The sequence below is a fragment of the Nelumbo nucifera genome, chromosome 1 (assembly GCF_055504915.1).
Source record: "Nelumbo nucifera cultivar China Antique chromosome 1, China Antique-T2T, whole genome shotgun sequence".
Classification (NCBI taxonomy): Eukaryota; Viridiplantae; Streptophyta; class Magnoliopsida; order Proteales; family Nelumbonaceae; genus Nelumbo; species Nelumbo nucifera.
This window is the reverse complement of record NC_142649.1, coordinates 199,882,242-199,895,008: the sequence shown is the minus strand read 5'-3', so window position 1 is coordinate 199,895,008 and position 12,767 is coordinate 199,882,242. Positions and strand designations below refer to the sequence as shown.

The following is a 12,767-nucleotide window of genomic DNA, read 5'->3' as shown; positions in this document are numbered from 1 at the left end:
CCTTGTTTTATATATATATATATATATATATATTTGCTCCTCTGATCTTGTGCTTACTGTTACGGTTCCACGCTGCAGGTGTGGAGATGGCGAGCGAGGAGGAGATTGTCCGCCGAATGAGGGAGAATCGGCAAAGGCAGAACCGAGCTGGAGCGCAGCCGTAGGTTCGCCCGGACGTAGTCCCTCTACTGATGTCTTTTGAGAGGGTGCCCCGTTGCCAAAAAAGGGTTCAACAGCGGGGAAATGACGATGAGGACGTCCGTTGGGCTGCCTTCCCTTTGCAGACTGAAGTAGGGGGTAACAACTCAAACATCCACATGCCTTGTTGGTCGGTCCATAGCTAGGACAGGCTAGAGACCCCTGGGGTTCCCGAGCAGTTGCTCCATGGAATGATGACGGCATGCATCACTGAGGAGGCCGGGAATACTAGGAGCGGTGCCTTAGAATGCTCACTTATTCGGGTAGTGGCTCAGGTAAGCTCATACTCGCTTTTGTGCTTCAAGTAAGTTTCTTCATGCTAAGAGTATTTCTTATGTTTGTAGAATGCATGCTTGGCAATTGCTCTGATTGACCGGCTCTAACACTTGCGGGGACTGTACGAGGCAGAGGACTCCGAGTACTTACGACAGAAGGCTCAATTGGCCGAGCTTCGGGCGGCTGGGGAGCAATCAACCATGCTAGAGAAGGAGGTGGCCGAGCTAAAGGCCCAGTTGGCTGAGCAAGAGAACATGGTACGTAGCCTGAAATAGGAGATTGTTGAGCAGAAGGCGGAGAGGGAACGACTAAGGCAAGAGGCCGCCGAGGAGGCGGTGGATCAGTACAAAGCCTTAGTGGAGCACTAACAAGAGATGGATCAGAACGCTTCGACTTCCTTCGAGGCTAGTTTCAACGTCTTTCGTAGGAGGGCTCCACCTACTTCGGACAATCTTGTTGATGAGGAGGTTGATGGGGACGAGGATGGTGATGAGGCCGCTGATCCCCCCGCCGAGGATTGAATAGCCGTAGGGTTCTTTGTTTTACTGCTATACTGAACATTTAACTTAATGAAACTTTTTGTTTTGAACTTGTGTGTATATGTATATATTATACTTTTTTTTGTTGGGCTCCTCGGCCTTGCCTTGGCCGAGGTTTAGGGTTGGCCGAGATCTTCAATCTCCGGCTAGTGGGGCCGAAGCATGTTCCGAGCTCTCATCTTTGCGATGCTCGATTTTTGGTATCGGGAGCTTTTGGGGCTCTTCGAGGGCTGGCTGTTCCTCAGATAGCTGTAACCGACAGTCGGTGGGCGAGTGAAGTTTAATGACCGCCCTCAGGCCTTGATGGGCGGGGGTGTTCTTCTCCACCTTAGGCTTGGCCGTCGACAGCCGAGTCGAATTACTTGGTCGGCGATGTGATGCCAAGCTATGTGTCATGGGCTCAGGCCTTTCAAAGATTAGCTGAGTGAGAGAGGTGTGCTGAGCTACGGATGCAATGCGCGGTGTGTGTCGCACGACTGTGTAGTGTGGCTTACACGGTGTGTGCGTAGTGTCTTGTGCGGTGCGTGTGCGTGCGGTGTGCAGGACAATCAAACGTGTGGCTTGGATAAAACATTTTGCATTAATCATCAAATTACTGATAGTACATTCAAAGATTCCCTATGTTTCAACTCCTCGATATTGGTTGGCCATCGAGGTCTTCAAGTCTGTAGTTGCCCGGTGCAAGAACTCTAGTGACTCTGTATGGCCCTCCCCAGTTTGGTCCGAGCTTGCCTTCCCCAGGTGCGGGCACGATAACTTTGCGAAGGACGAGGTCACCTGTTTTGAACTCACATCTTCTAACTTTGGAGTCGTAGTATTTCACCATCCTCTGCTGCTGTGCTACCATCTTGAATATGCTCGGTCCCGGGCTTCTTCTACCAAGTCTAACTCTACGGGGAGGTCCTCGTTGTTCTGGTCTTCATCAAAAAGCTTGGTCCGGAGAGTTGGGGAGCCTATTTCCATGGGTACCATGGCCTCGGCCTCGTAGGTCAGGCTGAAGGGTGTCTCTCCGATAGCTGTTCGTAGAGTAGTCCTGTATGCCTAAAGTATGCTTGGCAGTTCCTCGACCCACCTTCCCTTGGCCAGATCCAGTCGGGTTTTCAGGCCGTGCAATAAGGTTCGGTTGGTCACCTTGGTTTGCCTATTGCTTTGGGGTCGATGTTCGACAGTGGTTCGATGGTCAATCCTTAGGTCAGTGCAGAGAGCTTTGAACTTTCGGTCAATGAATTGTGTCCTGTTGAGTGGAGAGATAGAAATAGCATTGCTGAGGATTGGTATGACTACCTTCATATAGCTGGGAAGATAACATAGCAAAAAGGAAGTTGCTTTAAAACGCAAGATCCGATAGATCTTATTGCTGCAAATTTGTAGATACCCATATCAACACATGGAGATCCAATAGGAATTCATCGATCAACACAAGGAAGAATTCAAACAGAGACCAAAAGACGTATGCTTGGATAGGGTGATGGTACCATGGGACAGTAGGTGAAGAGCTTATATAGATCAAAGGGATCTGATTAAATTTGTAGAAAGTGACACATCTCATCCTTGCTCTTATTCTATTTCAAACATTAGAGTATCACAAGTTCGTCGATGAACATTTGTAGAGATACAATGCTTGAAATGGTAAATGAAAGAGACAAAAAAAAAACATTTGAATAAGAAATCAAACCCTCATTCCTGATTTATTTGTATGAAGCAAAAAATTTCATGTGCGGACACCATTTACTTCATGTATAGAAAGCAATGTCCCCCAAACGAAGACCCTTCCCATTTTAATGTATATATATAGATAAATTTTAACTATTCTATTTTAATTTTTTAAATGAAATAGAAAACAAAATACAAAATGATTGACATCATTGAAAAATCATGGGGAGTGGGGATCCCTGTGGGGATGGGGATGGGATAACCTTGTCCCCACGAGCGAGGACAATATTATTTTTCTTTTTATAATCATTTAGATTAGAAGTTGTCAACATTAATTAATGCCAAGCTTTCCATGTATAAATTATAAAACAATGTTCCCTTGATTTTTAATTCTATTATATAAAAATAACAATGAATAACAACAACAAAAAAATTTGAAAAAATAAAAAAATAATCAATAAATGACACCATTACAAAGGGTATTAACAAAATAATAATTTGTCGACTTATTGATAGCCCTAAATATTTGGCTCGAGGAGAGAGAGAGAGAATACTAATTAGGATGGTTTTGGGTCTAAATTTTTGTTAGTAAATTATTTATAAATAAATATGTAATTTAATAAATCAAATAAATAAGACTTTATAGATAACAAGTCATTTAATTTAATAAAATGAACGAATACATAAATAAAACTTTATTGGAATAGGACAAATACGACAAGTATAGGATATCTTAAACCATACCTAACCCTTTGACAACCCAAAATATTGGGCTCATTTAATTTACTAACCGTATTTATTTACTTTTGGTAATAACACTATTTAATACTCATTGAATATGGGTTGGATTAAATATTAACAATATTTAACTATTTATTAATTAATATGGATATTTTAAATGAGAGAGAGTGGATATAGATTGGGGGAGAGATTATTTTTTGAAGGCTCAATCATGTTTCATTCATTCAAGAGATTGATACAAATAGATGCCAACAAGGCCAAGTAAAGTTTAGAGACAAATTCTCAAGAAGAACAAAACAAAGAGATGGATGTAGGAGAATCGGAAGAACTTCTGCAGCCAAAGAAATGTGACTTAACATCCCCAACAGAAGTGGATAAGTACATCTCCAAACCACCATAACTGGCGAGCAAACTGACAAGAGCAGTTTCCAAGTAAAATGAAACCTGATAGAGGAGGTTACAAAGCCATAAGCCATGATCTGTAACTTCCAACCACTCCAAAGCAAACCGCAAAAGACGACATCATCTGTAACTGCCACCCAGCACACCAGAGAACTACTGACTGCGAGCTACCATCCAAAGAACGCCGGAGAATTGTAACGTCCATCCACAATGCCGAAAAACTGTAATTGCCATTCGAAATACCAAGGAACTGAAATTGCGATTCAGACGTCAGAGCACTGTCACTGCCATCCAGGACGCTGGAGAAATGTAATTGCCTTCCAAGACCCCAAAGACGGCAAAACAAGTGGCAACTTCCACCGGTGATTTTTGCAGAAAGGAGACTAGAGCAGGGACTCCATATCAAAATGCCCACAGAAAGAAAGCAAACATAGAAAATAGGGAAGAGGGGAGAAACAAAGGTAACAAGGAGAGACAAAGGAACAAATGAACAGATGGCAAAAGGGAGAAAAGGAGAACAAAATAACAAAAAATGAAAAAAAATGAAAGAGCTTAGAGAAGGAGAACAAAAAAGGGAAAACAAGAAAATAGATGAAGCATAGAAATAGAAAAAAACTAATATATGGGAACATGGGAAACAAGGAGAACAGAAGGACAAAGAAAATAAAAAAACAGAGAAACAAACAAAGCACCGAAAGGAAAAGAAAACCTTAAGAGATCTCGAGAGTAAACCTCTCTGGAAACAGAGAGAGGAGGGGGGCTAGCAAACTTCTATATGGTGGACTATGAACAGAAGAGAGACAGGGGAAAGAGTACTTCACACCTTGAATTGATTGGGGAGTGGGGTAACATGACACGTTGCTAATAGCTTAGAGATACCTTAGGAGAGAGATTCTAGGGATATTTTTAGGTAGTTTGGTTGGGAATGGTGACATGGCTTGGTGGGAATGGTGGAAAGGGGAGAGGAGAGAGTCAAGGAAAATGCAGGGTGAGGATAATGGAGAAAGGAGCGGCATGAATTTTCTGCCTTTTTGATTTGTCTTATTTTTTAGGGTAAAATATAAAAACCTCCCCTAAAGTTTCTGACAATCATAAAAACCTCCCCTTTAGTTTCATTTTAGCAAATACTTCCCCTGAACTTTTGAGAAACTCAACAAAAACCTCCCTTCAGTCACTGTCCCATACGGAAAATGTTAGATTGATGCACTAATTTTTTCTAAATATCCATTCTACCCTTTTATAAATTATTTTGCATACAAAATTATTGAAATAAACCCATTTTAACTCAACAAAAAACTTATTTCAGTAATTTTGTATGTAAAATTACTGAAATGATCGTTAAAAGAGGTTTTTATTGAGTTAAAATAGGGTGGTTTCAATAATTTTGTATGTAAAATAATTTATAAAAGGGTAAAACGGGTATTTGAAACAAATTGGTGCATCAATCTAACGTTTTCCGTCTGGGACAATGGCAGAAGGGAGTTTTTTGTTGAGTTTCTTAAAAGTTCAGGGGAGGTATTTGTTAAAATGAAACTATAGGGGTGGTTTTTATGATTGCAGAAACTTTAGGGGAGTTTTTTGTATTTTACCCTATTTTTTATCCCATGTCATTTTTGAAACAACCAATGAGAGGCTCTCCTTCCCCATAAAAATTTACCTAAAATCTCTCTCTCTCTCTCTCTTTCTCTCCTCTCTCTCTCCACACACACACACACACACACACACACATACACATTCACAACAACCTAAATAATCTCCTCTCTTAAAATTTCTCCTAAACTACCTCTCCCACCTAAAACATTTCCTAATCTATCTCACAACAAACCATCTAATTATAAAGCCTCTCCCCCCGACATATCTATCTATCTATCTATCTATCTATCTATCTATCTATCTATCTATCTATCTATCTATCTATATATATGTATCTATCTATCTATCTTTATGGGTTACTAGCGGGGACTCATGCGATGCATGGAAAAACCCACTTGTATTATTAAAAATACCAATAATCATTAATTTATGGTCAAATTTTGAACACTTTGAATAATTATTGATATTTTTAAAATTTTGTATGTATTATAAAAAATAATAATAGAAAAATTATTGAACCTTATTTTAAATTGTTATTAAATAGTTTATTTACAAAATCACACTAATTTATCTTTATTTTCCAATATAAGTTAATCAAAAATTTCTGAAAACTTATTTCATAATTTATTTTAATTCAATGATTTCTTGAAAAATAAATTTGTTCTATTTTGGTAAAATTTTCCAAGAAACTAAAATTTAATAATGTTATTAGAGTAAATAAAATTAATAATTTTAATAATTTCTTAATTATCATACATAAATAATCTTTTGAAAAGGAAACTTAATCTAATTTAATAATTTTTTGAAAATATATTAATAATTTATTATAATTTAATAAATACATATATAAATAATTTTCTAAAATAATCTATTCCATCTTAATAATAATCTTAAATATTTTATTGTAATTTCTGAAAAATAATTTAATAATTTATTCCAAGATATTAAAATATAATAATTTTCATATTTTAATAACTATCATACATAAATTATTTTTTGAAGTAAATTTCCGAAAAATAAGTTCTTCTAATGTTTGAAAAATATTTGAATTATTTATTTTAATTTAGTAAATATAGTACATAAAAGAATTTCTGAAATAATTTGTTCCAATTTAATAATTATCACAAAGTTATTCTGATTTAAATAAATACAATATCAATTTAATAATATAAATAATTATTACTCATAATTACTCATAATTATAATTATTACTCATAATTATTTGAGTGCAAATAAATGACCAAAAAAATAAATATTTTATTTAATGAAATATATGATAAAAAATTATAGATTAAATATTAATATTCGAATATACAATTATTAAGAAATTTTAATTATAATAATTTTATAATTAACTATTATAATTATTATGAAACCAATGAAATCTAATTATAATTTTTATGAAATCTATTATAATTATTGGGAAATTTTTGAACCGAAGATGATTGGAAATACTAGAAAACTGACCAACTCGAGTCAGTTTGGTCCACTTGGTTAACTTTAATGGTTTGATTTAAAGCTCTATTTGAAATTAACTATTTTTATTTTTGTATTATAAAAAGTTATTAAAAGTAGCATATAAAATATAAATAATTATTAACAATTTTAAAATTTAAAATATAAAACGATAGTTTATGTGTTTCTATTATTTAGCTTTCACTTAATAAAGCCCGCACATCGCATGGGTCCCTGGTAGTTAACCACTAATCAAAAGACACTGTCTAGCACAATGTTAGGGGCAAAGTGGTAGTTAACCACTAATCAAAAGACACTCTCATAACACCATCCTCACAGCCACATCCCACCATCGGAAACATCTCCCATGAATAATAACATACAAGAGCATGAGATGTTTCTGATGTATGGCTGGAATATGCTGTGAGGTTGGTGTGAGGAGTGCTCTGAGGAATAGATCCACTCATTTCATTGATTCATGACACAATTAGTAATGACTACATTTATGTCGGAACCGATGGCCAAGTAACGGGGAGTTATGGTGACCATTTTGGGCGAAAGGTTGATCAAGAGATAGTTACTCCCTCAATCAGGTCCCTTTATGCAGGGCATAAAATCCAAGGATAAGTAGACTGTACTCCACCCTAGAAATATGAAATTACAGCCTCTTCCTAGTCTATTAGTAGCCCCCCTATAAACCGCATCCTGTCCATGGATTTGGCATCGATCCATGGTCAGGATTCATCCTACCTGTAGGGTGGGGCTAAGATTTGTTGGGATGGATTGAACAATAAAAACCCCTAAAATCCAAGGTATGCCATCTTCAATTACCACATATTGCTTTACTCTGCCTCATCATACTAATCTTTCTTGGTGTCCATCTCGCTTAACTTAAACGTTGGAGACTCAACTCCAAGGACAAACTCCAGGCTCTTTGACATTTTCTCTGATTGTAGGTCACCGAAATCTTTTTTTTTTTGGCAAGTAAAAGGGAAATATATTTACAAAATGCTCCACAAGAGGTATCCCTTCAAAATAGTCATTGTAATCAAAATAGTCTTGAAGTACAACTTTTGCTTTTTGGGATACTGTGTGGGCAGGAAGGTTAAAAGTTCCGTTTATATATTTAAGATTTACATGAAATTGGAATGAGGAAATTAAAAGCTTGGTCCTTTGCAAAAGCCATTGGTAGAACCAAGGGAGTGTTGCAGTCTTTTCCAATGCTTGAACAACGATATGATTATCTGAGCATAGGCAGTTGTTTCTTTCATTCCAATTTCGGAGTTCCAAAAAGACCTGCATAATTGCAAACAATTCAGCTTGATCAACCTAAGAAGGATAAGAAGTTCGACCTCCTATAATTTTGAGACAATGCAGGTTGGTATTTAAGATTACAATACCAAAGGAGAATAAAAAGTCGGGAATTTTACCTACATCTGTGAAAACAATTAACTCAGTATTAGTGTGAATAGAGAAATTAAAAGGTATGTTATGCACAATTAAGGAAGTTGAATCTTCTACAGTACCAGAAGCAGATGAATGATGAAAAATTTTACTGATTGTAGAGAGTGTTCGCATAGAAGAGGTCTGGGTGTTTTCAAAAATTCTCTTATTTTTGGCATTCTAGATATAGTAGCAAGCAATGGCAAACCAACTTAGAATGAGGCGCAAGAGGTGATTATCTTGGATTTGATTGCTGAGATGATGGAAAAAAGTTTCTCAAGCTTGATGAGGAATGATGGAGAAATCAATATTCCAAGGATTTCCAAAAAGAATTGCTCGAGCAAAACAGCAATGAATAGGTGAATGACAGATTCTTCAGCCTAGTTGTAGAGGGGACAAGTTTTGTCTGAAGGGTATTTAAACATGATGCTTCGGATAGGGAGAAAATTATGGAAGAGTCTCCACAGAAACAACTGATATCTTGGCGGTATAGGAACTTTCCAAATTTTGATAAAACAATGTTTCACATTGTCTGGGATAATAGGGATAAAAGGAGTTTGTTTAGCTTTATAAGCTTCTTTGACAGTAAAATACCCAGACTTATGAGGAAGCCAAATCCAATGTTGTTCATTAGTAGAAGGAAATATAGGAGTTTGGCAAATTTTGATGGTTTCTTCCTGGGTGAAATGTTGCTGAATTAAAGTTCGATTCCAATGACCATCTGTAATCAAAGCTGAAAGAAGGAGATTTCTCACCTGGAAAGGAATCCAGTGAAAGGAGAGATCAGACTGAATCCAAGGCACTTGGGAAAGTGAATCATTAGAATTTTCATTAACCAAATAACCAACTTCTGAAGATAATTCCTTTAACTTAGGACAAATAGATTTCCAACAAACAGAGGCTGTGGTAGGAGTAAAATAAGGGAAGATGGACTCTATTTTAAGGTATTTAGATTTCTAGACTTGGGCCCAGAGTTTATGTTGCTCATTTAGAAAGTTCCAAGCCACTTTCTTCAAGAGAGAATGATTGACCAGGGTTAAGTTTTTAAAACCTAGTCCACCAAGAGATTTAGGCAAAGTCAAGATATTCCAAGAACACCAGTGGTAACAGTGTCTACGGGCATAGAGGTATTCCACCAGAAGTCTTTAACTATTTTTGTGATTTGACTAATGGTCTTCTGGGGGAATTGGATCAGACTCATGGTATGAATTGGGACAGCTTGAAGAACTGATTGAATTGAAATCTTTTTTCCCGCGTGACTGATAATAGAGGCTCTCCACCTATTTAATTTAGCTTTTAAAGTGTCAAGAATGTAATTGAGTTGATTATGTTTATTCCGTGACCAAATCAGAGGGATGCCAAGATATTTGGAATTTGGGTTTAAAAAGCCTATATGAAGCTGCCTTTTGATCATATGTTGGTGTCGTGGGTGGATATTCTTACTAAAAAAGATGCTTGATTTTTCAAAGTTTATAAGTTGCTTAGAAGCTTGTTGGAATTTGGATAGGATGGATTGCAGATTATCTAGATCCTCTCTGTGGGCTCTAAGAAAAAGCATCACATCATCAGCAAACAGAAGGTGGGAGAAGGAAGGGGAGTTTGTAGCTAGAGAAATTCCTTTGAGTTGGTTCTCAGGTTCTGCTTGGTAGAGGAGACGACTTAGACCCTTCATAGCAAGGATAAAAAGATAAGGCGATAGAGGGTCTCCTTGTCGAAGGCCTCTAGTAGGGTGAAAATGTCCTTCCGAGGAGCCATTAACAAGGATAGAGTAGAAAACAATAGAAATACACTCCTTTATCAAAAGACAAAAATCTTCAGAGAACCCTAAAGAAGACATAATTTGTAAGAGAAAATTCCACTCCAAGCAATCATAGGCTTTGGACATGTCTAATTTGATAGCAAGGTAGCCAATACCCATCTTTTTGTGTTCAGATAGTGAAAAGCTTCCTGGGTTAAGATAGTATTATCAGACATGTGACGGCCAGGAACAAAAGCTACTTGATTTGGTGCAATACATTTATCTAGAAGGGTCTGAAACCTAGAAGCAATTAGTTTAGCTATAATCTTATAGGTAACATTACAAAGGCTGATGGGTCTGTAATCTTGAACTTTAGTGCAATCAACCTTTTTAGGAATAAGACAGATAAAGGTATAGTTGATTCTCCTAAGTAATTTCTTATTCCTAAAGAACTCTTGGACCACTTGGATAATTTCAGGGCCCATAAACCCCCAACATTCCTTAAATACCAAAGTAGGCATCCCATATGGACCCGGGGATTTAAGACTTCCAATGCTGAAAAGGGTTGATTTAATTTCTTCCTCAGTGGGGATGCTCATTAACAGAGAGTTTTCTTCCTAGGAGATTATTGGGGGAAAAGAGAGCTTAGGTTTTCAATGTCCTGGGTACCCTGAGTAGAGAAAAGATTTGAGAAGTAATCTACAAAGATAGTGGCAATGTCATGGTGCTCTATTTTCCAATGATTGTTATTGTCTTTTATGCCTTCTATAAAATTTTTCTTTCTACGACAAAGAGCACTATTGTGGAAAATTTTTAATTGCCAATTTTGGCGAGATTTTTGTCTCCAAAAAATTTTGGCGAGATTTTTGTCTCCAAAAATTTTTAATTGCCAGGAGGAAACTTCCAACTCTTTGTACAATCTTTGAATTAACATATGATCTCCAGTTTGTTTAGCTTGAATGATTTGTCTTTCAAGCAAATCTATCTTAATCTTGGGATCAATGAAATGATTTTTCCGCCAATGAGTCAATTGTTTCTTAATTTCATCCAATTTCTTAGTAACTCGAAAGGCAGCGTGGCCCTACACTTGAAAGTGCCATCATTCTTCAATCACAGTTCTGCAAGAATCTTCCGAGAGCCACATTTCAAAGAATTTAAAAGGCTTAGGAAGGCTGTGAAGTTTGGGGTACAAGTTGAGAATTAGAGGATGATGATCCGAACCCCATTTAAAACCCAAGGACAAAGAACTATCAAGGAAGAGTTGAAGCCAATCTAGAGAAAGAATGGCTCTATCTAAAATTCTCTAGATATGGCCTATGATTCTCTTATTTGTCCAAAAGCAACCTCCTCCTTGGATATTTAGTTCAAGAAGATTATGATCCTCGTTATAGATCCAAGTAACAACACATGTTAGTGGTAGAATGAAGTTCAATCTTGAGCCTTCAAAGACTTGTAAGAGATTGTAGAGGTGTTGTGGCACCTACCAAAACATGAATTTAATGTTGAAAATCTTACTTTTTCAGAGGTTAGAGGGCATTCTGTTGCACCTCCGAATCAATCATCCGAACATTGAAAACTCCTCTAAACTCTTCAAACATTGAGCTACCTCCAATGTGTTCAGAAGTAGCAAATGAAAAATGGTTTCCATTCATGCCCTTTATTATTTTGAAAGACCCAACTATTCATCGTCTTCATGTTTGAATGCTATAAAAACAAGAAGAGTATGCTGACAAACATAAGAGATTCGATCCTCTTGTTTCTCTCTTTCTCCCTCCCTCTTAGACCGTCGATTGACAACCAAATCTGGCCAGCGAGATCTTTTGAGATTGGTGCTGAGTTGTAGAAAGAAAATGACCCAAGTTACAAACCCAAGCATTGATTCAATCGTGCCTATAGCTTCTTTGTCTGAGCAAAAGTTCGTGGCCCAATACAAAGAGAAGTTCAACAATTTCTGGGATGCAAAGAACGCTTCAAGGGTCAACGAGAAGCTAGCGTTTCAAGTTTCAACTAAAAGGAATTGGCGCCTTTGAGGTTGAAATCAATCTACAAGAGGAGCTCTGCAGGCTGATCCATTACCAGAGAATGATTCCTCGCTTCAACTTGATGAAGTGAATCAATGTTGGGGCCTTAGACAAAAAAGGTATGATAATATCCAAAATATCCATGCAGTTATTATTGAGGTTGATTTCTACAAAAAAAAAAATAATACAAACTTTTAGAGAATTTAAAGTTACAGTTTTGTTGAAGGGCAAATTTGGAAAATAAATCAATTTCAGAAAAGTTGAAAGGTTTGGGGTAGTGATTCATATGAAGAGAATTTGGAAAGCAAACATTTTTGTTAAAAGTAATTGCATGGATATTTTAGACATTTTCATACTTCTTAAAAAATTCTACGAAAGGAAATCTAATTGCAATTATGTCAAAAAGTTCAGGGGAGGTGATTGCAATTACTAAACTTTAGGAAAAATTTCAGCAACAACCAGAAACTTTGGAGGAGGTTTCAGCAATTTACCCTTATTTAAATAACAATTTTAGGGATAACTTTGTAAAATATATATATATTTTCAGACATCACAACACACACATTGATTACTGAACAACTACACTACATTCAGACATCTCTGCAAAAGTAGAAAAGCAAAATTTTCATTTTTCACATTAATTTCAGAGTATTTTTTTTTTGTGCTTTTCAGATTCACCCAATGCCACCTAAAATCTAAAGAGTTGTA

At 36.6% G+C, this 12,767-nt stretch overlaps 1 protein-coding gene across 1 annotated transcript; it reads left to right on the top strand.

The window, feature by feature from the left end:
• The first annotated feature begins 848 nt into the window (after positions 1-848).
• LOC104602442 (Ribosomal L18p/L5e family protein) lies at positions 849-12,222 on the top strand. Its single transcript, XM_019198597.2, is given in 3 exon segments — positions 849-960; positions 11,779-12,038; positions 12,040-12,222. Coding segments are annotated over 3 exon segments (483 nt in total). The 3' UTR covers positions 12,151-12,222.
• Positions 12,223-12,767: the final 545 nt, after the last annotated feature.